Source organism: Martes martes (genome assembly GCF_963455335.1).
Source record: "Martes martes genome assembly, chromosome: 2".
NCBI lineage: Eukaryota > Metazoa > Chordata > Mammalia > Carnivora > Mustelidae > Martes > Martes martes.
Genome location: NC_137889.1, coordinates 120,786,029 through 120,811,375, shown reverse-complemented (window position 1 = coordinate 120,811,375; position 25,347 = coordinate 120,786,029). Strand labels below are relative to the sequence as shown.

The 25,347-nt window shown below is 35.7% G+C and overlaps 1 protein-coding gene across 3 annotated transcripts in view; it reads right to left on the bottom strand.

The window, feature by feature from the left end:
• AFG2A (AFG2 AAA ATPase homolog A) overlaps positions 1 to 25,347 on the bottom strand; it is a 337,231-nt gene that overhangs the window by 222,583 nt on the left and 89,301 nt on the right. For all 3 annotated transcript variants that reach the window (XM_080796129.1, XM_080796130.1, XM_080796131.1), the window contains exon 13: positions 24,267 to 24,346. In XM_080796129.1, coding sequence (XP_080652255.1) covers positions 24,267 to 24,346 — 80 coding nt within the window. The remainder of the gene's footprint in view (positions 1 to 24,266; positions 24,347 to 25,347) is intronic.

The following is a 25,347-nucleotide window of genomic DNA, read 5'->3' as shown; positions in this document are numbered from 1 at the left end:
TAAAATGGTATAACCACTGCGGTAAACAGTATAGAGTTTCCTCAAAAAATTAAAAATAGAAATACCATTTGATTCAGTACCAGCAATTCCACTACTGGATATTTACCCAAAGGAAATGAAAATACTAATTTGAAAATATATATGCACCCCTATGTTTATTACAGCATTATTTACAACAGCCAAGATATGGAAACAACCCAAGTGATATACATAGACACAAAAACACACATACACACACACAACAGAATGTTACACAGTCATGATAAAAGTAAGATCTTGCCATTTGTGACAACATAAATGGACCCCCAGAAGGTATTATAAAAGTCAGAAAGACAAATATCATAGGATTTCACTTACACATGGAACCAAAAAGCAAAACAAATGAATAAGCAAACAAATAAAAGGCAGAAATAGATGCCAAAATACAGAGAATAAATTAATGATTGCTGGGGAAAAGGGAGTCAGGCAAGATGGGTAAAAGAAAGTAGATGAAGAGAGGGGGCTTCTAGTTATGGAATGAATACACAATGGAAATGAAAGGTAAAACACAAGGAATATAGTCAATGGTATTATAATAGCATTGTATGATGACAGACAGTAGCTACACTTGTGGACAGTACAGCATAATGTATAAAACTTCTAGAATTACTATGCTATATACCTTAAGCTAATTTAACATTGTATGTCAACTATACTTCAATAAAAAATATATAAAAATATCCAACACCCAGTCATGATACAAAGTCAGCTAACTAATAATAAAGAGAACTTCTTCAACTTGATTAAAAAAAAATACCTACAAAAAAACTATACCATCATACTTAATGCTGAGAAACAAAAAACTTTCCCACTAATATCAGGAATGAGGCGAAGATGTTCCCTTTCACCATTATTCTTCAACAATGTACTACAAATCCCATACAGTGCAAGAAGACAAGAAAAGGCAAGAAATGGTATCCATATTGGGAAGGAATAAATAAAACCATGTTTGTCTGAAGATGAAATACCTGTCTATATAGAAAATTATGCATCAACCAAAAAACTCTTGCCAATAAGAGCTTATTCCCTCAAGGACTTTAGGATCTAGAAGGCAGAAAGAAAACATCACATTTACTTTCTTCTCCAAAATAAAAAACGCAGAATAGATCCTCAAAGACTGACTCAAGAACTATAGATTTTATCTGTTATTAATGCAAATCAAGAATTTGAACAGAATATATGAAACTAAATAAAACTAGATTAAGATGACCAATTACCCTATCAGTAATAAAGTGGTTCTAACTATAACCATGATTGATCATACTACATAGAACATTTAGAATCCTTTCTAGAAAAACAAGAGCAATCTCATAGCTATCAATGTTAGATTTAGGCAGGGCTACCCCTGAATTTGAATACCACTCAACATAGACGTTCATTAGTGGTAATATTTGAGAAGAAAATTAAAACAATTATGTTAGAGGATAGGAAAACGAGTTATTTTAACAAAAAATACAGATTATTACTAAACATATAGATTTTAACTTTTCAAATCTTTTAAAATGAAAAATTTGAATACATTCCAAGTATATACGAATTTTCATCATATAATCAAAGAAAATTTCAGTACATTATAGCTTTGGATTAATGTTGTGAACACAAATTGCTATACAAATTAACAGATTTAAAGCTGAAAGAATAGTATACATGAGCTTCATTATAAGCAGTTTTTACCTGAAAGTTGTCAGTAAAAAAACCATTTAAGCGTTTTTCATTTGGAATCTAAATTTTAGCTCACAGATTAGGAAAAAAAATCAAGGAGCTTTTAATTTTTTTTTTTTTTTAACAATTTTGCTTATTTATCTGAGAGAGTCAGCAGAGAGAGCATGAGTGGAGAGGAGAGGCAGAGAGAGAGGGAGAAGCAGGCTCAATTCCAGGACCCTGGGATCATGACCTGAGCTGAAGGCAGACACTTAACCAGATGCTCCTCCAGGAGTTTTTCAAACGCCATATTTAGATGCTGAAAGCCCATGACACACAACCACATTCTATTAACATAAACTAATCTAAATTTAATTTAAGAATGGATAAAAAATTTCACAAATAGAAAACCTGCCATTACCATAACTGCTTTAGACACTAAACTCAAGTATTAGGTATAGAGTCCAAATAAAAAAAAATTAAACAAATGAGAGAAGCCCAAGATACCAGTTATCAACAAAATCATAATATATATATTTCTTTTAGTTTTGTCTTAAGAGGAGAGATGCTAGGGAGTTAGAATCTGTAAAACAATATTAAATCAGTATGTAATATAGAAAGGGATAGAACTGAGAGAGTAAAAACAAAAATTCCCAAGATTTGTCCAAGAAAGGTGGGGAGGATTTCATCATCAGGGGCCTGGAATCCATAAGAAAAAGTCAAATGAAAATTCTAAACCCCAAATCTATAAAAGCTGTAATTAAAAATTAAAAAGATGAGAGTAACAGATTAGGCACAGGAGAACAGAGGAATTCTTGAACTGGAAAACAGGCAAGTAGAAAATATCCAAACTGATGCACAAAGAAGAGGGGAAAAAAAGAATGAAAACAGTGTAACAGACATACGGAATCGAGTGGAAAACTAAGAAACATAGAGTACCGTATGAGACAGTTCCATAGAGAGAAAAGAGAATAAAATAAAAGCCAGACTTGAGAAACTAAAACCTGAGAATTTCCCTAAGACTATCAAAAGGAATCAAAGCGATCAAGAGTGTACTCAGGATTCTCAAATACTGAAGCCAATACAATTACTGATAGCTTGAGAAAGCAGTCTATAGCCAAAATTTACAGTTAAGGTTTATTTCAAAAGGTTTCTTTGTAAAATGACCTCTACAATCAGCAGCTAATACTGAAAAAGGTACAAACAGGGTATTTTTCAGTCTTAAGTATCAATTCCACTAGTAATAGAAACTGTATTTGTTTGCATACATACGAATAACTGCTTACTCATTAAAAAATGTCAAGAATAGATCCAAGTGTTCTAGGTCCAATTTTGCTTTTACATTCTTTACCTGATCCTGACAAGCCTAATGTGACCTTGTTTTAAAATGAATCATTTCATTAGGAAACCTATATACTTGGTAGGGAATTGCGATTTTTTTTTTTGATGAATAGTGGATACAACCACCTGAAAGAAAATGAACTGGGGAGAGAAAGAAATACAAAAAGATTTTTCTTTTTCGTCCTTTTTAAAGCAAAATTCAGAAAGAGTATGAATTATACTTTCTTCAAATAAATACCATGAGGATGATAACATCACTGGAACAATAACTATAGTTCTGGCTCCTCTATACACATCTTTAAAATTAAAAAAAAAATATTGGGGCACCTGGGTGACTCAGTGGGTTAAAGCCTCTGCCTTCGGCTCAGGTCATGATTCCAGGGTCCTGGGATCGAGTCCCGCATCGGGCTCTCTGCTCAGCAGGGAGCCTGCTTCCTCCTCTCTCTCTCTCTCTGCCTGCCTCTTTGCCTACTTGTGATCTCTGTCAAATAAATAAATAAAATCTTAAAAAAAAAATATTAAGGGAGAAACAATTTTATATTTTAAAAAATTCCAAGCATAAGAATACTTAAATAAGCCATAATCCATAAAAAAAAATCACATAACGCATTCATTTCATCAATATTCTGTTTAAAAAGTAAAAATCTCATAAAGATACAACTTTTAAGTTATGAAAACACTAAAATTATTAACACCTTTTCTTTTAGGCAAAGAAAAAGAAAGAAAAAAAAGGCTGGGAAAGGTAAGCAGATTTTTTTTTTCACTTTAAAACAATTTTAAAATTTTAAACATTTAACCAGTTTAAGCAATTTGTTTTGATAATTAAACATGTTTTAAACAATAAAAAGTTTTTTAACATAAGCCTTTTATACTTTCAATAAAATGTGTTGATATTATAGTAATAAATTTACCTATAGAACACAATTCTATCCCTCAGAAAGAAGTTGGCTCTTCCATAAACAAATGCATTATCTATTTTTTAAAGATTTGTTTATTTTAGAGAGAGAGAGAGCGAGAGCATACAAGTAGGAGGGGCTAATGGAGATGGAGAAAGTCAAGCAGACTCAGCACTGAGCCCAAGGCAGGGCTCCATCTCATGACCCTGAGATCACAACCTGAATCAAAACCAAGAGTCAGACGCTTTAACTGACTGTGCTATCCAGGAGCCCCATAAATGAATTATTTTTAATAAGTCATTTCCAATACCACAACACTCTTAAACCGACTCATGTTAGACTAGTCTTTGAAAAAAAAATTCTAAAGAAAAACTATCATATTCCACTTTTGTAAGCAATATTCCACATATTTAAAATTCTACCTATGTTGTCCAGCTGACAATAACTAATAAATAATTATTTAATTTAAAAATTAAACATCTGAAGAGTCTATCAAAATCAGAGATTTCTTAAGATTCCTTGCTCACCTTGTTGGGCTGACTTTAAAATAATCTCTTGAACAAGATCTCTAATTCCCATAAAAAAAAAAATTAAGCTCTTCTGTTCCTGATAAACCATTTGCTTGTAGCATTATTAAAGCTCAGTATATATTCTGCCCACACAGGCAGTTTATCTATGCCTTACCTATAGCCTCAGGAATATGGAGAGTTCTGATGTCTCATAGAAAATGTGAGGGAAAAACCTTCATAAGTAATTATTAAAAAATACCTACTGTTCATTGAATACCTCCCAGATACTGTATTAATAACAAATGACACATATTTAACTTGCTCTGTACCATGTAACCCATGGACTACTTTATTCATCCCAATAACAGCACCGTGAGGTAAATACTGCTTTTATTCTCATTATATATAAAAAGAAAACTGAGGCACAGAGAGGTTGAGTAATTTGCCTAAGATTCCACAGTTAGCAAATGGCAGAGGCAGGATCTGAACACATATCTACTTGATTCCAGAGTCTATACTCTTTTCATCATACTATAAAGCATAAATAACTTCAGAGTTTCACAAACCAAATACACCAATGTGCCAAAGTAGGTTGAAATACCAGTAACAGCTGTCTTTTAAACCATCACACAGTGAGGGAGACCTATTCATTACAGTTGAAAGAAAACACTTAATTGTACTGAAGAAATAGATGCCAATTTAAAAGAAAGAACCACCAAAATTCAAAACCTGAAAGCAAAAACTAATGAATGTCAAGAATCAATAATGCCTTGAGTTTTCTAGCTTAAAACTATGCTGTCAGAGCACGATCAATATTCAGCACGAGCCTGACAGTAAATAAGCTATTTTAGGTTCACAGGATATCCTATAAAAGTAGAGACATACATAGTGAGTTATATTCTCCAGCTGTCCTTAGCTCTGTGAGCAGCATGTGTTCAGCATAACTGTAACTTTGTATAAACTGTTAACATAGAGAATGACATAAAAGTATGTATTTTTCCATTTTGCCATGACTCCCAGTAAAAATTCCAAGCTAACAAAGGCAATACTCATTACATCTGTATAGTCTGACTAAAACACAATGTTAGAGAAACAAGTGATCCTTAACCCCACAGTTCAATTTACTCACCGCCAAAGGCAGTTTTTTGAAGAGAATTTTTTTCACACTCCTGTCATCCCCACACTATTGTCATGAACATAATCCAATAAAATAAAAAGGAAAATTAACATATGTCAGCTCAAACTAATTTTCTGAAAAAAGCGGTCTAATAACTGAAGCAGAGAAGATGCTTCTAAACATGCATCATTTCTTAGTGCCATTGATCTAGAAATGGTGACACAGAAAATTAAAATTCTGTACTTATTATAATAATTATAATATAATAATATAATTATTATAATAATTATTTTTTAAAGATTTTATTTAACTTCCATTTGTTAACATACAGCATAACATTAGTTTCAGATAAACAACACAGTGATTCAACACTGCCATACAACACCAGGTGCTCATCAAAACAAGTGCCCTCCTTAATCCCCCTCTCACACACACACACACACACACACACACACCCATCCCCCCACTCAACTGATTTTTGGGAACCATCAGTTTGTTCTCCATAGCCAAGAGTCTGTTTTTCGATTTGCCCCGCCCACTTTTCCTTTGCTCATTTGTTCTGTTTCTTAAATTCCACATATAAGTGAAATCATACAGTATTTGTCTTTCTCTGACTTATTACATTTAGCATAATACTCTCTAGCTCCATCCATGTCCTTGCAAATGGCAAGATTTCATTCTTTTTGTGGCTGAGTAATAATATTCCACTGTGTGTGTGTGGGGGGGGGAGCTGTTTCCATAATTTGGCTATTGTAGATAATGCTGCTATAAAGACTGGGGTGGATGTAGCCTTTGCAATTAGTATTTTTGTATTCTTTGGGTAAATAACTAGTACAGCAATTGCTGGATCACAGGGTAGTTCTATTTTTAACTTTTTGAGGAACCTCCATACTTTTTCCAGAGTGGCTGCACCAATGTTTGCGTTCCCACCAACAATGCAAGAGGGTTCCCCTTTCTCTACATCCTCACCAACACCTGTTCTTTCCTGTGTTGTTGATGTTAGACATTCTGACAGGTGTAAGGTGGTATCTCATTGCAGTTTTGATTTGCATTTCCCTGATAATGAGTGATATTGAGCACCTTTTCATGTGTCTGTTGACCATCTATATGTCTTCTTTGGAAAAACATCTATTCACATCTTCTGCCCATTTTTAACTGGATTATTCATTTGGGGGGGTGTTTAGTCTAACATATTCTTTACATATTTTAGATACTAACCCTTTATCAGACATATCATTTGCGTATCTTCTCCTATGCCATAGGTTGCCTTTTAGTTTTACTGATTGTTTTCTTTGCTGTGCAGAAGGTTTTTATTTTGATGAAATCCCAATACTTTATTTTTGCTTTTGCTTCCCTCGTCTCAGGAGACATATCTAGAAAGAATTTACTACAGTCAGTGTCAAAGAAGTTGTGGCCTGGGTTCACTCCTAGGAGCTTTATGATTTCAGATCTCAGATTTAGGTCTTCAATCCATTTTGAACTTATTTTTATGTATGGTGTAAGAAAGCAGACCAGTTTCATTCTGCATGCTGCTATCCAGTTTTCCCAACACCATTTGTTGAAGAGATGGTCTTTTTCCCATTGGATATTTTCCTGCTTTGTTGAAGATTAACTGACCATATATCTGTGGGTTCTTTTCTAGGTTTTCTATCCTCTTGAATCTGTGTGTCTATTTTTATGCCAGTACCAAACTGTTTTGATTACTAACAGCTTTGTAATATAACTTGAAGTCTGGAATAGTGATGTCTCCAGCCTTGCTTTTCTTTTTCAAGGTTGTTTTGGCTATTCATGGTCTTTTGTGGTTCCATACAAATTTTAGGATTATTTGTTCTAGTTCTGTGAAAAATGCTGGTGGTATTTTGATAGGGACTGCATTAAATGTGAAGATGCTTTGGGCAGTATAGACATTTTCATAATATTTGTTTCCAATCCATGAGCATGAAATAACTTTCCATTTTTTGTGACAACTTCAATTTCTTTATCAATGTTTTATAGTTTTCAGAGTATAGGTCTTTCACCTCTTTGGTTAGGTTTATTCCTAAGTTTTTGGTGCAATTGTAAATGGGATCGATTCCTTAATTTCTCTTTCTGTTGCTTCATTATTGTTGTATAGCATTACCCTGATATCAAAACCAGGTACAGACACCACAAAAAAAGAGAACTACAGGCCAATATCCCTGATGAACATAAATGCAAAAATTCTCAAGAAAATACTAGCAAACCAAATTTGAGAATACATTAAAAAAATCATTCACCATGATCAAGTGGGATTTATTCCTGGTTGCACGGGTGATTCAACTGCTAATCAATCAACATGATATACCACATTAATAAAAGGATAAAAATATGAATATTTCAATAGACACAGAAAAGCATTTGACAAAATACAATGATTTGTGAGGAAAACCCTCAACAAAGTAGGTTTAGAGGGAACATACCTCAACCTAATAAAGGCCATATATGAAAAACCCACAACTAATTCCCATCTAAATGGGGAAAAACTGAGCATTTCCTCTATAGTCAGGAACAAGACTCCCTCACGTCCACCCTCATCACTGTTATTTAACATAGCACTGAAAGTCCTAGCCACAGCAATCAGACAACAACAAAAATAAACAAAGGCTCATCCAAATGAGCAAGAAAGAAGTAAAACTTTCACTACCTGCAGATGACAGGACTCTCTATATAGAGAAAGATTCAACCAAAAAACTGTTAGATAAATGAACTCAGTTAAAGTCACAGGATATAACGAACTATTATAATAACATGAAGTTTTAAAAATCATCCTGGTTAATACTCATTGGGAAGGCTGCTTTGAATTGGGGAAAGAGCTTTGATATTCAATAAGCGTGGGTTCAAATGCCAGCTTTACCACTTATTTTTATGTGTAATCTTGTGGGAAAGGTACGTAAATCTCTCTGAACCTCAGTTTTCTCAAAACATGGGTAGTAGGCTCATACCTTCCTCAAAATTAGATAAAATGTATAAAAGATCTAGTACAATACTCAGCATAAAGAAAATGTTAACAGGCAGTAATTACAAACATTGTCATTATTATAATTATCACTGTTATAATTGGCTTAACAAAGAAATCTATAACTTTTTAACATTACCTTAACAAATAAACTAAATAGGGGTGTATGGTATATAAACGGTTGCTGACACCATTGGTAGAAGATTTTCAGAAGTTAGTACAGCACAGGTCAGTACATACATCCAGATTCATATTGCCAATTCCCTACCTGGATTTACTTAAAACATGGTAGAAAGTTATCAAAATTCCTTAATTTTGCCATGAAACCATAAGACAAGAACTGCTCTTCTGAAGCTCTTCATAACTATTAGGCATGCCAAAGCCAGTAACCATAATAAACTAAACTAAGATTCTTTCTGTAAGACATGTTATATTAGTAGGAGATTGCTGTACACTGGTACTTAGAGTTCTTTACATTTTAATGTTAACTGTGTATTAGCTGTTCAAATGTAATAGTAGCTTGGGCTCCTCTGAGTCCTCAAGGAATGATTTGAGCAGCTAAAATTTCCGGATAAGAGTATTTTTAGACTTCTCAGATTTTTTAAATGATTTTTTTTTAAAAAAAATGAAAAACCTTCTAAACTTTCTAAAACAGAGAAATATAATACACTTATAGGATTGTTCGCAGATACAGAAATGCTTGGATAAAGAAACACACTAATTAGAAGAAAATCTCTACTTGTTTGATTTCTTGGATCTATACCAAAAGAAGTTCTCATCTGTTTTTTTTTTTTTTTTTTCTGCTCTCTTTTATCTTCTAAATGAACTTTTGCTTTTTTGGGGTGGAGGGGGATGGATACTGATTCAGGATCTTCATTTATATGCTCTAGGTATAGCTATAGACACCTAGGATTTGGTACCCAAAGACTTGGGTGCTTGCTTGAAAAAAAATTGATTAAAGTAAGTTGAACTACAATAAAATAAGTCTTACTGAATAGCTGTCTGGGTAGAGGGTAACTTGGTGACCGTTCTACAAAATTAACTAGTATAACAAGGAAGGCAAGAATCTTTCTCAAAATATCTCCTCACTTACCTAAAAAATACGATCTTCATTATTGTTGCTATCCTTTGTTATCATTTGATTACTTTGCAATCAGGTACATTATAAAGAATATTTATCATTCTGTATCCTTAGCACAACTGACAAAGTTTGGTGAGTCCACACCCACTTTCAGACTTAGTGTGTATAAAAACTACTGAATTTTTTTGAAAAAAGTATCACTTAGTGCTTAATTTATTTCTTTTTAGAGCTCTTTAACAGGTGAATATATTCCAAAGCTTACAAATGATTCTTTATAATGAAGATGATGGTGCTTCTATGAACATAAGACAGGTGAGAAAATTCTGAAAGACAGTCTCAGTATTTAATTTTAAAAGAAAATTGGTTCACAAAGGACACTAAAATATATTGAAGTCAGACTCCACTAACAACCAAGTAAGTGAACCTAATCTCTAGTTTCTCTAAGCCTTCATTCCCTTATTCAAAAAATAAATGTCTGGGTGCTTCTTTGCTAGGCACTGTGTTAGACATCTGAGATAAGAGCATGAAGATATTATTGTTCCCTTGAGCATTTTGTAATTACTGGCATGTATGAATAAGGGAGTTGAATTAGAAAATATAGATAGATTCTTCTAGTTTTAAAATTCTGTATTCTGTGTTGGTATTGTGTAGACCCCTAGTAAACTTACTTAATTCATTATTTTTAATAAAACTATTCATAGTCAAAAACTTATTACTTACACCTCCAACTGGCACTTCTAAACAGAAAGAAGTGAAACTCCTACTTGTCCAATTTGCTATTTATTATAGGAGGAAATGGTGGCTGTATTAAATGTTGATGATTAGGTGAAGGAAATTCTTTGGATTCCCATTACCCGGCTGCCTTTGCCCTTTATTTCTACAGATCATTGAGAGTTAGCTGGAGAACAGCACAGTGAAAATGTTTTATGGGCTGAGAAATATTCTTGGCTGACTTTCAAAGCTGCAGTAGGAAACAAAAACCATAAAACTGACATCCTAGGAAATCAAAACCAACTCCAAGAAAAAGTTTAAAAACAAATGTGTAATCACTAACATAATGAAATGATTTTATAAAACTTTATTATCTGCTAGAGATAGGCAACACAACAATGGAAAAAAGATGTTCAGTTGTAGAAAATACTGAAGCTAGACTCTCCTAAAACATTAATTCTCTTTTCCCTTCAGAAGTCAAGGCCCATTTCCAAATTATTCTTATTCAAAAGTCATACAGTGCCATGGACCTAAGGGATGTTTAGGGTATCTTAAAATGGGTCAGTAAACTATAGCCACAGGCTAAATGTGGCCAGCCAACTGTTTTCTTACTGGTTACATATTCTCTATCGCTACTTTTGCAATATAGAAGCAGAGATGAAGAGTTGCAATAGAGACCATGGACCAAAAAGACGAAAATGTTTACTAACTGGCCTGGTACAGAAAAGGTGTGCAAACCACTATCCTAAAAACATCTCACTGCCATGATTGTACGATTAAACAGACTGTATTCTTCAATACTAAAATTTTCACAAAAATGATATATACATTTCCTTTTTAACTCCTTCAATAAAATGAAATGCCCCATCATTTGCCCCTTCGTATGATTTCTAAATTACATACCAGCGTCTTATCTATCCAAGCTAAATTTTTTTGAGTATACATTTTTAAATACCATGGAGTTCTGAATGGTAGGTATCTGACTTCGTTTCTTAAAAACTACCTCCCACACTCCCATAGTCAGTATTGATGCTTGGAAGAGGCCTAAGAAAGGCCTAAAAAAGGCTAGCCAAATATGCACTACTCTGAACATGAAGATTACCTATGATAATTTTCTTAATGGATGTGAAACACAAGTAAGCTTTCATTTCAAAGACAACACAACTACAATAAGAGACCTATGTGTCCTACAACAACAAAAAGTAATTCCCAATTTCTAATAAAATGCTGCAACAGCCCATCTCTCTAAGGAAAGCTGTACCTTTAATCTGTGGTATGGTATTCAGCCACAGTGCACAAACACAAAACAAAAATAGTCACAGAACTCTGCTACATTTCATGAAACTATTATAATGAAAAATGTTAGACATTTTGCATTTCTTCTTTTGCTCTCTTTTCCCCAGCATTTCTGTTTAATATTAAGAGTTTACAAATGTGAAAACCATGTTATATCTGGGGCAATCAAGAATAAATTAGGAAAATCTGCATACCAGGAACTAGGCATTTAATTCATTGATTTGAAATACAGATTTATAAAACAGTGGTTAAAGTATTTAATAAGTGCTTGTTGATAGAGTTTCTTAAACATAAAAATATTCTTTAAATATTTACATACATGAGAATTTTTACTACAACATAAACACACTTTTTCTATCTCAAATCCTGAGTGTATAAGAAGCAAGAGTAGTACAGTTCAAACAGCACTGAATCAGAAAACATGAATTCTAGTCTTGTCCAGGCCACAAAGGAATTATGTGCCTAAGGTCTTAAAATCCAGGGGCTTCCGTTCTGAAGAACAAAAGTTGCACAAGATGACTTATAAAAACTTTTTCAGCTATAAAAGTTAATGATTTTATGAAATTTTTTAAAGTACCATAAATATCACATTAAAAAAAAGGTACTACCCTCCTTGAAAGTGTCATTTAGAAAAATGATACCCACAAAATTTCTTCCACACTGCTTAGTGTCCTGAAGTCACTGCATTTACCTGAATTCTGGATATGCTATTAAAAGAGGATACTGCATTTCCTGATCATTATTTTTAAATTTAGAACTCTTTTCAGAATGCTGCTAAGGCTGAAACCTTCATTTTTAATGAAAGTTGGCTCAGAACTTCTTACTTTTTTCCCCAACCACTCCAAGTACCAACTGTGGATGATTAAGTGCAGTAACAAGAAAGTGGTTAATATCACAGATTCTCCCAACACCTTACAGAAACTATCATTCAGTCAGCTTTTACCTGGGAACTTAATCTTTTTCATTTTTCTATATATTTAATCATCTTTTTTACATTCTAGTCATAAAACAAAATCCTTGAGGGAGGGGAGAAAGATGGCGGAGAAGTAGCAGGCTGAGACGACATCAGGTAGCAGGAGATCAGCTAGATAGCTTATCTAACCATTGTGAACACCTACAAATCCAACGGGAAATTGAAGAGAAGAAGAGCAACAATTCTAGAAACAGAAAATCGATCACTTTCTGAAAGGTAGGACCTGCGGAGAAGTGAATCCAAAGCGACTGGAAGATAGACCCCGGGGGGAGGGGCCGGCTCCCGGCAAGTGTCGGAGCAATGGAGCACAAAATCGGGACTTTTAAAAGTCTGCTCCACTGGGAGACATCGCTCCAGGAGCTAAACCGGGGGGAAACCCAGGCGGGGTCAGCATAACCCCAGGTCCTGCGGGGTCACGGAAGGACCGGGGGTGTCTGAGGGCTGTGGAGCTCGCAGGTATTGGAGCGGGGAAACCGGCTACAGTGACAGAGCTGAAGACTGAGCTCTCAGCCCAGGGTTACCTTGTGCCGGTTGCAGGCTGGGTGGGCTCGGAACGCAGCCGGAGGGCCACGGAGACGGAAGCGACCGGGTGCTTTTCTCCAGGCTCCAACAATTGACTGCTTTCCTCAAGGTGCGACCGCTAGCCAGGGAGGCGGGGCAATTGGGCGCTTTTCTCTAAGGGCGCACTGAGGAGCAGAACCCCAAGCTCTCGGCTCCTCCGGGCGGAGAGATTGGGAGGCCGCCATCTTCATTCCTGTCCTCTGGAACTCTACGGAAAGCGCTCAGGGAACAAAAGCTCCCGAAAGCAAACCTGAGCGGATTACTTAGCCCGGCCCCTGGCAAGGGAGGTGCAATTCCGCCTGCAGCAAAGACACTTGAGAATCACTACAACAGGCCCCTCCCCCAGAAGATCAACAAGAAACCCATCCAAAACCAACTTCAGTCACCAAGAACAGCAGAATTCCACAGTAGGAGAAAGCAAATCTAATCTGGACAAAATGACAAGCCGGAAAAACTCACCTCAAAAAAAAGAACAAGAGGCCGTACCGAAGGCTGGAGACCTAATCAATACGGACATTGGTAACATGACAGATCTAGAGTTCAGAATGACAATTCTCAAGGTTCTAGCCGGGCTCGAAAAAGGCATAGAAGATATTAGAGAAACCCTCTCCGGAGAGATAAAAGCCCTTTCTGGAGAAATAAAAGAACTAAAATCTAACCAAGTTGAAATCAAAAAAGCTATTAATGAGGTGCAATCAAAAATGGAAGCTCTCACTGCTAGGATAAATGAGGCAGAAGAAAGAATTACTGACATAGAAGACCAAATGACAGAGAATAAAGAAGCTGAGCAAAAGAGAGACAAACAAATACTGGACCATGAGGGGAGAATTCGAGAGATAAGCGACACCATAAGATGACACAACATTAGAATAATTGGGATTCCAGAAGAAGAAGAAAGAGAGGGGGAGCAGAAGGTATATTGGAGAGAATTATTGGAGAGAATTTCCCTAATATTGCAAAGGGAACAAACATCAAAATCCAGGAGATGCTAAGAACGCCCCTCAAAATCAATAAAAATAGGTCCACACCTCGTCACCTGATAGTAAAATTTACAAGTCTGAGCGACAAAGTGAAAATCCTGAAAGCAGCCCGGGAAAAGAAGTCTGTAACATACAAGGGTAAAAACATTAGATTGGCAGCGGACCTATCCACAGAGACCTGGCAGGCCAGAAAGAACTGGCATGATATATTCAGAGCACTAAACGAGAAAAACATGCAGCCAAGAATACTATATCCGGCTAGGCTATCATTGAAAATAGAAGGAGAGATAAAGAGCTTCCAGGACAAACAAAAGCTGAAAGAATTTGCAAACACCAAACCAGCCCTACAGGAAATATTGAAAGCAGTCCTCTAAGCAAAGAGAGACCCTAAAAGTAGTAGATCAGAAAGAAACAGAGACAATATACAGTAACAGTCACCTTACAGGCAATACAATGGCACAAAATTCATATCTCTCAATAGTTACTCTGAACGTTAATGGGCTAAACGCCCCAATCAAAAGACACAGGGTATCAGAATGGATAAAAAACCAAAACCCATCAATATGCTGCCTACAAGAAACTCATTTTAGACCAGAAGACACCTCCAGATTTAAAGGGAGGGGGTGGAAAACAATATGCCATGCTAATGGACATCAGAAGAAAGCTGGGGTGGCAATCCTTAGTTCAGATCAATTAGATTTTAAGCCAAAGACTATAATAAGAGATGAGGAAGGACACTATATCATCCTCAAAGGGTCTGTCCAACAAGAAGACCTAACAATCTTAAATATCTATGCCCCTAACATGGAAGCAGCCAACTATATAAACCAATTAATAACAAAATCAAAGAAATACATTGACAGTAAGACAATAATAGCAGGGGACTTTAACACTCCCCTCACTGAAATGGACAGATCATCTAAGCAAAAGATCAACAAGGAAATAAAGGCCTTAAATGACACACTGGACCAGATGGACATCACAGATATATTCAGAACATTCCATCCCAAAGCAACAGAATATACATTCTTCTCCAGTGCACATGGAACATTCTCCAGAATAGACCACATCCTGGGTCATAAATCAGGTCTCAATCGGTACCAAAAGATTGAGATCATTCCCTGCATATTTTCAGACCACAATGCTCTGAAGCTACAACTCAATCACAAGAGGAAAGTTGGAAAGAATGCAAATACATGGAGACTAAACAGCATCCTTCTAAAAAATGAATGGGTCAACCAGGAAATTAAAGAAGAATTGAAAAAATTCATGGAAACAAATGTTAATGAAAACACAACGGTTCAAAATCTGTGGGACACAACAAAAGGCAGTCCTGAGAGGAAAATACATAGTGGTGCAAGCCTTTCTCAAGAAATAAGAAAGGTCTCAAATACACAACCTAACCCTACACCTAAAGGAGCTGGAGAGAGAACAACAGAGAAAGCCTAAACCCAGCAGGAGAAGAGAAATCATAAAGATCAGAGCAGAAATCAATGAAATAGAAACTAAAAAAACAATAGAACAAATCAACAAAACTAGGAGCTGGTTCTTTGAAAGAATTAATAAGATTGATAAGGCCCTGGCCAGACTTATCAAAAAGAAAAGAGAAAGGACGCAAATAAATAAAATCATGAATGAAAGAGGAGAGATCACAACCAACACCAAAGAAATACAAACAATTATAAGAACATACTACGAGCAACTCTACGCCAACAAATTTGACAATCTGGAAGAAATGGATACATTTCTAGAGACGTATAAACTACCACAACTGAACCAGGAAGAAATAGATAACCTGAACAGACCCATAACCAGTAAGGAGATTGAAACAGTCATCAAAAATCTCCAAACGAACAAAAGTCCAGGACCAGACGGCTTTCCAGGGGAATTCTACCAAACATTTAAAGAAGAATTAATTCCTATTCTCCTGAAACTGTTCCAAAAAATAGAAATGGAAGGAAAACTTCCAAACTCATTCTATGAGGCCAGCATCACCTTGATCCCAAAACCAGACAAGGATCCCACCAAAAAAGAGAATTACAGACCAATATCTTTGATGAACACAGATGTGAAAATTCTCACCAAAATACTGGCCAATAGGATCCAACAGTACATTAAAAGGATTATTCACCACGACCAAGTGGGATTTATTCCAGGGCTGCAAGGTTGGTTCAACATCCGCAAATCCATCAATGTGATACAATACATTAATAAAAGAAAGAATAAGAACCATATGATACTCTCAATAGATGCTGAAAAAGCGTTTGACAAAGTGCAGCATCCCTTCCTGATTAAAAGTCTTCAGAGTGTAGGGATAGAAGGCACATACCTCAATATTATCAAAGCCATCTATGAAAAACCCACCGCAAATATCATTCTCAATGGAGAAAAACTGAAAACTTTTCCGCTGACGTCAGGAACACGGCAGGGATGTCTGTTATCACCACTGCTGTTCAACATAGTACTAGAAGTCCTAGCCTCAGCAATCAGACAACAAAAAGAAATTAAAGGCATCCAAATCGGCAAAGAAGAAGTCAAACTATCACTCTTTGCAAATGATATGATACTATATATGTGGAAAACCCAAAAGACTCCACTCCAAAACTGCTAGAACTTATACAGGAATTCAGTAAAGTGTCAGGATATAAAGTCAATGCACAGAAATCAGTCGCATTTCTTTACACTAAGAACAAGACAGAAGAAAGAGAAATTGAGGAGTCAGTCCCATTTACAATCGCACCCAAAGCCATAAGATACCTAGGAATAAATCTAACCAAAGAGGCAAAGAATCTATACTCAGAAAACTATAAAGTACTCATGAAAGAAATTGAGGAAGACACAAAGAAATGGAAAATATTCCATGCTCATGGATTGGAAGAACAAATATTGTGAAAATGTCTATTCTACCTAAAGCAATCTACACATTTAATGCAATCCCTATCAAAATCCCATCCATTTTTTTAAAGAAATAGAACAAATAATCCTAAAATTTATATGGAACCAGAAAAGACCTCGAATAGCCAAAGGAATATTGAAAAAGAAAGCCAAAGTCGGTGGCATCACAATTCCGGACTTCAAGCTCTATTACAAAGCTGTCATCATCAAGACGGTATGGTACTGGCACAAAAACAGACAAATAGATCAATGGAACAGAACAGAGAGCCCAGAAATAGACCCTCAACTCTATGGTCAACTAATCTTTGACAAAGCAGGAAGGAATGTCCAATGGAAAAAAGACAGCCTCTTCAACAAATGGTGCTGGGAAAATTGGATAGCCACATGCAGAAAAATGAAATTCGACTATTTCCTTACACCACACACAAAAATAGACTCAAAATGGATGAAGGACCTCAATGTGAGAAAGGAATCCATCAAAATCCTTGAGGAGAATGCAGGCAGTAACCTCTTTGACCTCAGCCGCAGCAACTTTTTCCTAGGAACATCGCCAAAGGCAACAGAAGCAAGAGCAAAAATGAACTATTGGGATTTCATCAAGATCAAAAGCTTTTGCACAGCAAAGGAAAGAGTTAACAAAACCAAAAGACAACTGACAAAATGGGAGAAGATATTTGCAAACGACATATCAGATAAAGGGCTAGTATCCAAAATCTATAAAGAGCTTAGCAAACTCAACATCCAAAGAACAAATAATCCAGTCAAGAAATGGGCAGAGGACATGAACAGACATTTCTGCAAAGAAGACGTCCAGATGGCCAACAGACACATGAAAAAATGCTCCACATCACTCGGCATCAGGGAAATACAAATCAAAACCACCATGAGATACCACCTCACACCAGTCAGAATGGCTAAAATGAACAAGTCAAGAAATGACAGATGCTGGCGAGGATGCGGAGAGAGGGGAACCCTCCTACACTGCTGGTGGGAATGCAAGCTGGTGCAACCACTCTGGAAAACAGTGTGGAAGTTCCTCAAAAAACTGAAACAGAGCTACCCTATGACCCAGCGATTGCACTACTGGGTATATATCCTAAAGATACAAACGTGGTACTCTGAAGGGGCACGTGCACCCGAACGTTTATAGCAGCAATGTCCACAATAGCCAAACTGTGGAAAGAGCCTAGATGTCCATCAACAGATGAATGGATAAAGAAGATGTGGTATATATACACAATGGAATACTATGCAGCCATCAAAAGACATGAAATCTTGCCATTTGCGACGACGTGGATGGAACTAGACGGTATCATGCTTAGCGAAATAAGTCAATCGGAGAAAGATAACTATCATATCATCTCTTTGATATGAGGAAGTGGAGATGCAAGGCGGGTGGGGGGGTTGGGGGGCGGTAGGAAAGAAAAGAATGAAAAGATGGGATTGGGAGGGAGACAAACCATAAAAGACTCAATCTCAAAAAACAGACTGAGGGTTGCTGGGGGGAGGGGGGACGGGAGAGGGTGGTGGGGAAATGGACATTGGGGAGGGTATGTGCTATGATGAGTGCTGTAAAATGTGTAAACCTGGTGATTCACAGACCTGTACCCCTGGGGATAAAAATACATTATATGTTTATTAAAATTAAAAAATTAAATAAATAAAAACAAAACCAAACAAAAACCAAAATCTTGAACATTTTTTATGTTTAATAGCATCGCTTTTATAAAACAGAACAGATTATCTTCTTTCTCCCAAATAACAGGTTACTATCTTTCTTCTGTTCCTTTTTTAAGGTTTTATTTGTTTGAGAGAGAAAGAGTGCACACGTGCTTATGAATCCAAGCAGATTCCATGCTGAGTGCAGTGCCCAACACAGGGCTCCATCCCCCAACCCAGGAGATTATGACCTGAGCTGAAACCAAAAGTCAGATGCTCAAAGTGACTGTGCCACCCAGGGACCTCACTTTCTTCTATTTCTAAGATAAACCTTTTTTCCTATTTTAAATTTTTGAAATCAGATGTCTCTTGGAGTTGGTGACTTCTTGGCTTCATACCACACTTTAAGACTACATTTTTCATCAGTAATGAAATAATAACGATGTATTTTTATATTTTATTTTATTAACATATAATATATTATTTGCTTCAGGGTACAGGTCTGTGAATCATCAGTCTTACACAATTCACAGCACTCACCATAGCACATACCCTCCCCAATATCCATAACCCAGCCACCCTTAGTTTGTTTCCTGAGATTAAGAGTCTCTTATGGTTTGTCTCCCTCCCTGGTCTCATCTTGGAATACTATGCAGCCATAAAAAAAACCTCACCACCACCACCAACAAAAAAAACCCCGAAATCTTGCCATTTGCAATGTGGATGGAACATTGGGTATTATGGTATTATGGGTATTATGCTGAGCGAAATAAGTCAATCAGAAAAAGACAATTATCATATTATCTCTCCGATATTAGGAATTTGAGAGGCAGGGCAGGGGTTTGTGGGGTAAAGGGAGAGGAAAAATAATGATGTGTCTTATAACTAAAGGCATCTTAGACTGATGAAATACCATAGTACCTGTCATCTGTAGATCACATTTTCTAATTTCCCAAACGTTTCAGTTTCATCCACTAGAATGTAAACTCTGTTAGGACAGGATTTATTTCTATGTCTATTACTATATTTCTATCTATATGTAAATTATTACTATTAACAGTAGAATATCTATGCAGACATTATAAGAAACATTAAAGTTTTTTAAGTTGTTACTAATATGCCAGGTACTATGTCAAGCACTTTACGTGCATTTAATTCTAACAAACTAAAATTTGTTAGTACTATCATCTCCAATTTACAAATAAAGAAGAAAAGGCATAGAGAAGTTAAGGAAATTGCCCTAGGTCCTGTTCACTATTTTAACCCCAACATAAAGCCTGTTGCAGACTAAGCATTCAATAAATATTTACTGAACAAGTGAATGAATGAATGCTGGCAAAGGAATGTAACAACAGCCCAGTTAGACAAACAGGGTCATTACTAAAGTAAGTCACAGAGAAAATGCACAATAAATACAAACTTGAAAGGTTAGTTAGCTACTAATACCTGGAATCCTAGAATCTGTGGTATGGTAGTCGAGTCAAAAAGTGGCTCAGAGTATTTGCCCTGGAGTCAAAATATCTAAATTCAAATCCCAGCTCTGATGACCTTGAGCTATCATATTCATGCATCTATATGTCTAAGCTTTTTCACCTGTAAAACAGAGATGAAAATAGGACCTACACAAGGTTGTGATGAGTACAAGCTAAAACAAAATAAAAAAGACCATAACATAGTGAGTGAGGTCAAACAAAGAGAGTCACATTATTTAGAAGTTAATTAAACAAACAAGATGAGCCTCTTGAGCTCTAGAGATAAGTTCCTAATTTCGAACCTCTTCTAATCCTGCTTAAGGTTTGGCATTACCAGGCAATCAATGTCAGGAAATGAGGATGATTCAGGATCCTGAGACTAACTAGAATGTCCTAGACAAGGAAGATCTTCTAGGTATCTCCAGGTTAGTCAGTGGCTATTTTCTCTATCAGAGAAGACTGGGCTAAGAGAATACAGCATATGGGGACTTGCTCTATATTTCTCCACTTCTGAGAACAGGACTACTGACCAAGATAAGGCTGACCAATGATTTATTGCCCAGCTTGCTCTCTCCTCCTGACCATGACCCTGAAAAGGGTAAATATTTAAGCTAGTATGAAGCTCAGGCACAGTACCGGAGCCAACTGTCAATTGTATGATATTCTACCTTGCATTAAGGCAAGGGCCTTTCTGTGAGTTTTTTTCCTTCACCTGTAAAGCACTCAAAACAATTTCCAGTACATAACAAGCACTAAATGAGTATTACCTAATATAATTAGCTCAGTTTAATTTAAGCCTCTTCCCTATCTCAGTGCTTTACTCCCTGATAAAATACCTCTTTTCCAAAGAGCTCTGCTACTTTAACAGCATTTTCGATTTTCCCAAATCTTAGATCACTAAAGCACTTCATAAAGGGAACCTTATAACATTTTCTCTAACTCACAATATGAATTCAGAACACCCATAATTTAAATGGTATTCAGAAAAAAAGAAGTAAACACCAGGCTTATTTATTTTTCAAACCCCAAAGAAATTTAAATGGGACAGGGAGGAGGAGAAAATAGTGGTTGTAATTAGATACTTTGATAAGCATGAAAAAAAATCTCTCGCTCTGAAAGCACAAATATTTCTTTTCTTTTTCTTTTTTTTTTTTTTAAGATTTTATTTATTTGCCAGAGAGAAAGAGTGCACACAAGCAGGTCGAGAGGCAGGCAGAGGCAGCGAGAGAGGCAGGTTCCCTGACGAGCAAGGAGCCCGATGCGGGACTCGATCCCAGGACCCTGGGATCATGACCTGAGCCAAAGGCAGTGGCTTAACCAACTGAGCCACCCAGGCGTCCCAGAAAGCACAAATATTTCTAAAGCTAAGCAAACAATATACCCATGTTCTATTTACAATGTGCTTTCTGGCTGCAAACCTCAGCTCCATGGCTAATTTGAGTAACTTCAAATAGTCAAAATAATTGATTTAACAAACAAAAGATAATAGGGACTAGAGTATATAATAATTCTCTGCTCAATTTGTTAAACATTTTAAGTTTAGAAATTAAAGTCTTGATAAGAAGAAACAGTCTTTTTATGCGCTATTATTTTTGAACTAGTCATATGGGTTTGACCTGAATGTTATCATAGAAAACATAAAAACAATTAAAAAATTAAAGCAATAACTATTCTATAGCCCAATATTATGTAGAAATGCCTACTAGTTTATGGAATTTTAAATTTTTCCATGTTTTCTATTTCTTTAACAATGCATAAAATTGGTTTAGTATCTTGGGAATTTTATACTTTTGGTATATATCAATAACTGTTTTTTCAATTTCTAGGAACTGTCCAATTCAAGTAGCTAAAGAACAAAAATATATATGTGGAGGTTTTACATATTTTGGTTTTTAGGTGCCCACATTCTTATTAGATAAAACAATTATTTTCCAGGCAATGCTGGCCATCACACAATTTTAAAAAACAAATACAGAAAGAAAAAACAAATAAACAAGAGAAAACAAAGTATCACTCTTTGAGATTCTTTGGCTATCAAAAATAATCTACATAAAACTTAGTGCACCTAAGATATAACCACCTAGAAGTCTCTACTTTGGACCATTAGCATTATGTTTTTATTGTTTTGTTTTAATCAGCTTCATTGTTGTTTTGTTGTTTTCTTTCTATTTTTTTTTTCAGTAGGCTCCATACTCAGTGTGGAGCCCAACGAGGAGCTTGAACTCATGACCCTGAGATCAAGACCTGAGCTGAGATCAAGAGTTAGACATTTAACTGAGCCACCCAGGTACCACTTATTGTTGTTTTCTGAAACATCAATGAACATGACCAAAAATTTTTCTATACAAAGGAAACACCACAGAATTTATTTGACCCTGGTTTGAATAAGCCACTGAAGGAGGGAGGTACACAATACACAATATGATGAAGACTATTAGGGGAAATGATATCTGGAGGCTGCAAATCACTAGCATCTCTAAAATACTTGCAAATTTCTATGGGGCCAAATTGCCCACAAAAATGGGATATTCCTATCAAGTGCCTTGTCTGGTCTCTCACACCATTTTATTTCAAAAGCATTTTATGAGAACTCTGCTATATATACTACCTCCCATTTGGTTCATATTTAACAATGTATCCCACCTGTTCCTTTTTAGGCTCCAAAAATGTCTCTGATGTCACATAAATGTGGCAGGTCACACTGCTTCAGCAAACTTCTCTGGTTTCTTTTTCTTCTCTTATAGTTAGGTGAACTTGAGCTACTTGTAACCTTTTATGACACTTCACCTCAGAAGTAATAAGACAGCCTAAGTACTCCAACTCATAAAGTAAAAAGACCAGTAGGTATTTATAGGTTATCCAAAGGGTAGAGTGAAGAGCAGGGCAGACTACCACCCAATAATAGTCTCCTCATGATAGTTCATATTCTCATCTGATGAGGCAGCTTTGCCCCAGAAAGAAAAGAGCACCAATGTCTGTTACAGACTTTAACACTGGGGACCTAAAAGGTACCATCTACCATGACTGTAATTATTATCAGCAAAACTTTTTCTTTTTTTTTTAAAGATTTTATTTATGTATTTTTCAGGGAGAGAGAGAGAGAGAGAGCACACAAGCGGGGAAGCAGCAGGCAGAGGGAGAAGCAGACTCCACAATGAGCAGGGAGCCCGAAGTAGAGCTCCATCCCAGGACCCCAGGATCATGACTTGAGCTGAAGGCAGATGCTTCACCAACTAAGCCACCCAGGCATCCCAAGCAAAACTTTTCTAATCGATCCATAGATCAAGAAGGCACGCACAAAGCATACAAATTAACATTCTCCACATGAAGTACTTGTAATATGTAATCTTTAAAAGGACTTCTAAACATTTGTAGAGGAAAAAAATCATACTTGTAAACAGTTAAGATACATGCACACATACCCATACACACACATATACACCTGTATACACACACACACACACACACACACACACCTGTTTGAAATGATATAAATAATCTTTATTGTTTGAGATTCAGGAACAAAACTATTAATACTAATTTTTATTCTACTGTAAATCTATTTAGGAAACATAATCCAGAGAAGATTAAAATCTATAAAATAACACTTTTTATTACAATTGGTTTTACTGTATTGTATAATTATCCTTAATGGAGTTTTGTTTACAGTTTTTATCATATGCATATAAAAGCTGACTGGCAGTACTAGTAATAATGTAATAAATAATGTAAAGTAATAATGTAATGTATAAATAATATATATAATTATGTAATTATTATATATTATTATGTAATTATATAATAAATTATTATAATAAATAATAAAGTAATAAATAAATAATAAATAAATAAATAATAATAAAGTAATAATGTAATAAATAAAGACTATAAATAATAAGCTATAAAAATTAACTCAAATGTCCCCCAAAAAAATGTATATGGAAGTATTATAAAGTGATAACATGAAATAGTTGGGTATAAGAGAAAAAAACTACATGAATCAAAAAAGTGTTTTTATTTAGTCTAAATGTATTAATAAATAAAATCTATATACGAAGTGTTAATTTACCTTACAATGTAATTGTCAATATTTAATAGCAGTCCTTTTAAATATTTCTTACCTGCCCCTTTCAACTGCTAAGGCATCAAGTTCATCAAAGAAAATAATGGACGGGGCCACTGCTCTCGCTTTTCGGAAGATCTGGTGAAAAGAGTGCCACATTAGCTAAAGATAGCAAACTTCAGAAAATTTTGCAGTTGGCTTTAGTTTGAAAACTATGTTAGGAACTAAATCTATTATGTGCAAGTCAACCAGCCCAATCATGACCTTCAGCTGGTAACTTTACTTCTCTAAACTTCAATTTCCACATCTAGAAAATGGAGATAATGATAAATATTTGCCTCAGAAGATTATTTTTAAAAATTGAGTTTAAAAAAAGAATGCAAAGCATTTAGCACAGTGCCAGGAATATAGTAAGAGCTCAGTAAATGACAGTTATTATTAATAATCATAAACACATGTTTAAAAGAAAAACCATAAACATGTAAAATCAGTTATAGCTTAGCATATAAAATACCCACAAACCCAAAATCCACCCTCCTTACTCATTTCTCTGAAGACCGCACAGAAAAATAATGGCTGACGTAAAGCCAGGACAAGAAAAATGACCAAACCTTGGAAGAGCACAGACTGATAAGACCAGAAGCCAAACACTACCAACCACAGGTACAGGCCAGCTAGCCAGTCACGAGGGCAAAAAATGTGGAAACGGGCTAGAAAAAGTCAGCACAGGCAGAAAGAAATCCAAATGTGTGTTATCTGTAATCTAGGCCCCCATCTTCTGGTCACAAGGATCATGACCATAAAAATAAAACATTAATATTAATAAATATTGCCTTTTTCTTATTTTTATCAATGATACTGTTGTTGTTGTTAATGTTTCCTACAATTACCATTGTCTACATTTTCAAGAACAAAGAAAAAGGACAAAAAGTAAATTAAGATTTTTTCTTAGATGAAAAACCAAGTATTCCAATCTCTAATTCTCTTGGGTTGGTACCCAGGTATTCACAAATGGAAGCCATCCGTTCCATTGCTGTTTGTGTATTCTCGTCCTTGTTTAGCTTCTGTAAGGATACAGGGTGTCTGTGTGAGGCAGGCCAACCTCTGCTTAGGAAAGCCAAGACTTGTGGTCAAATTCC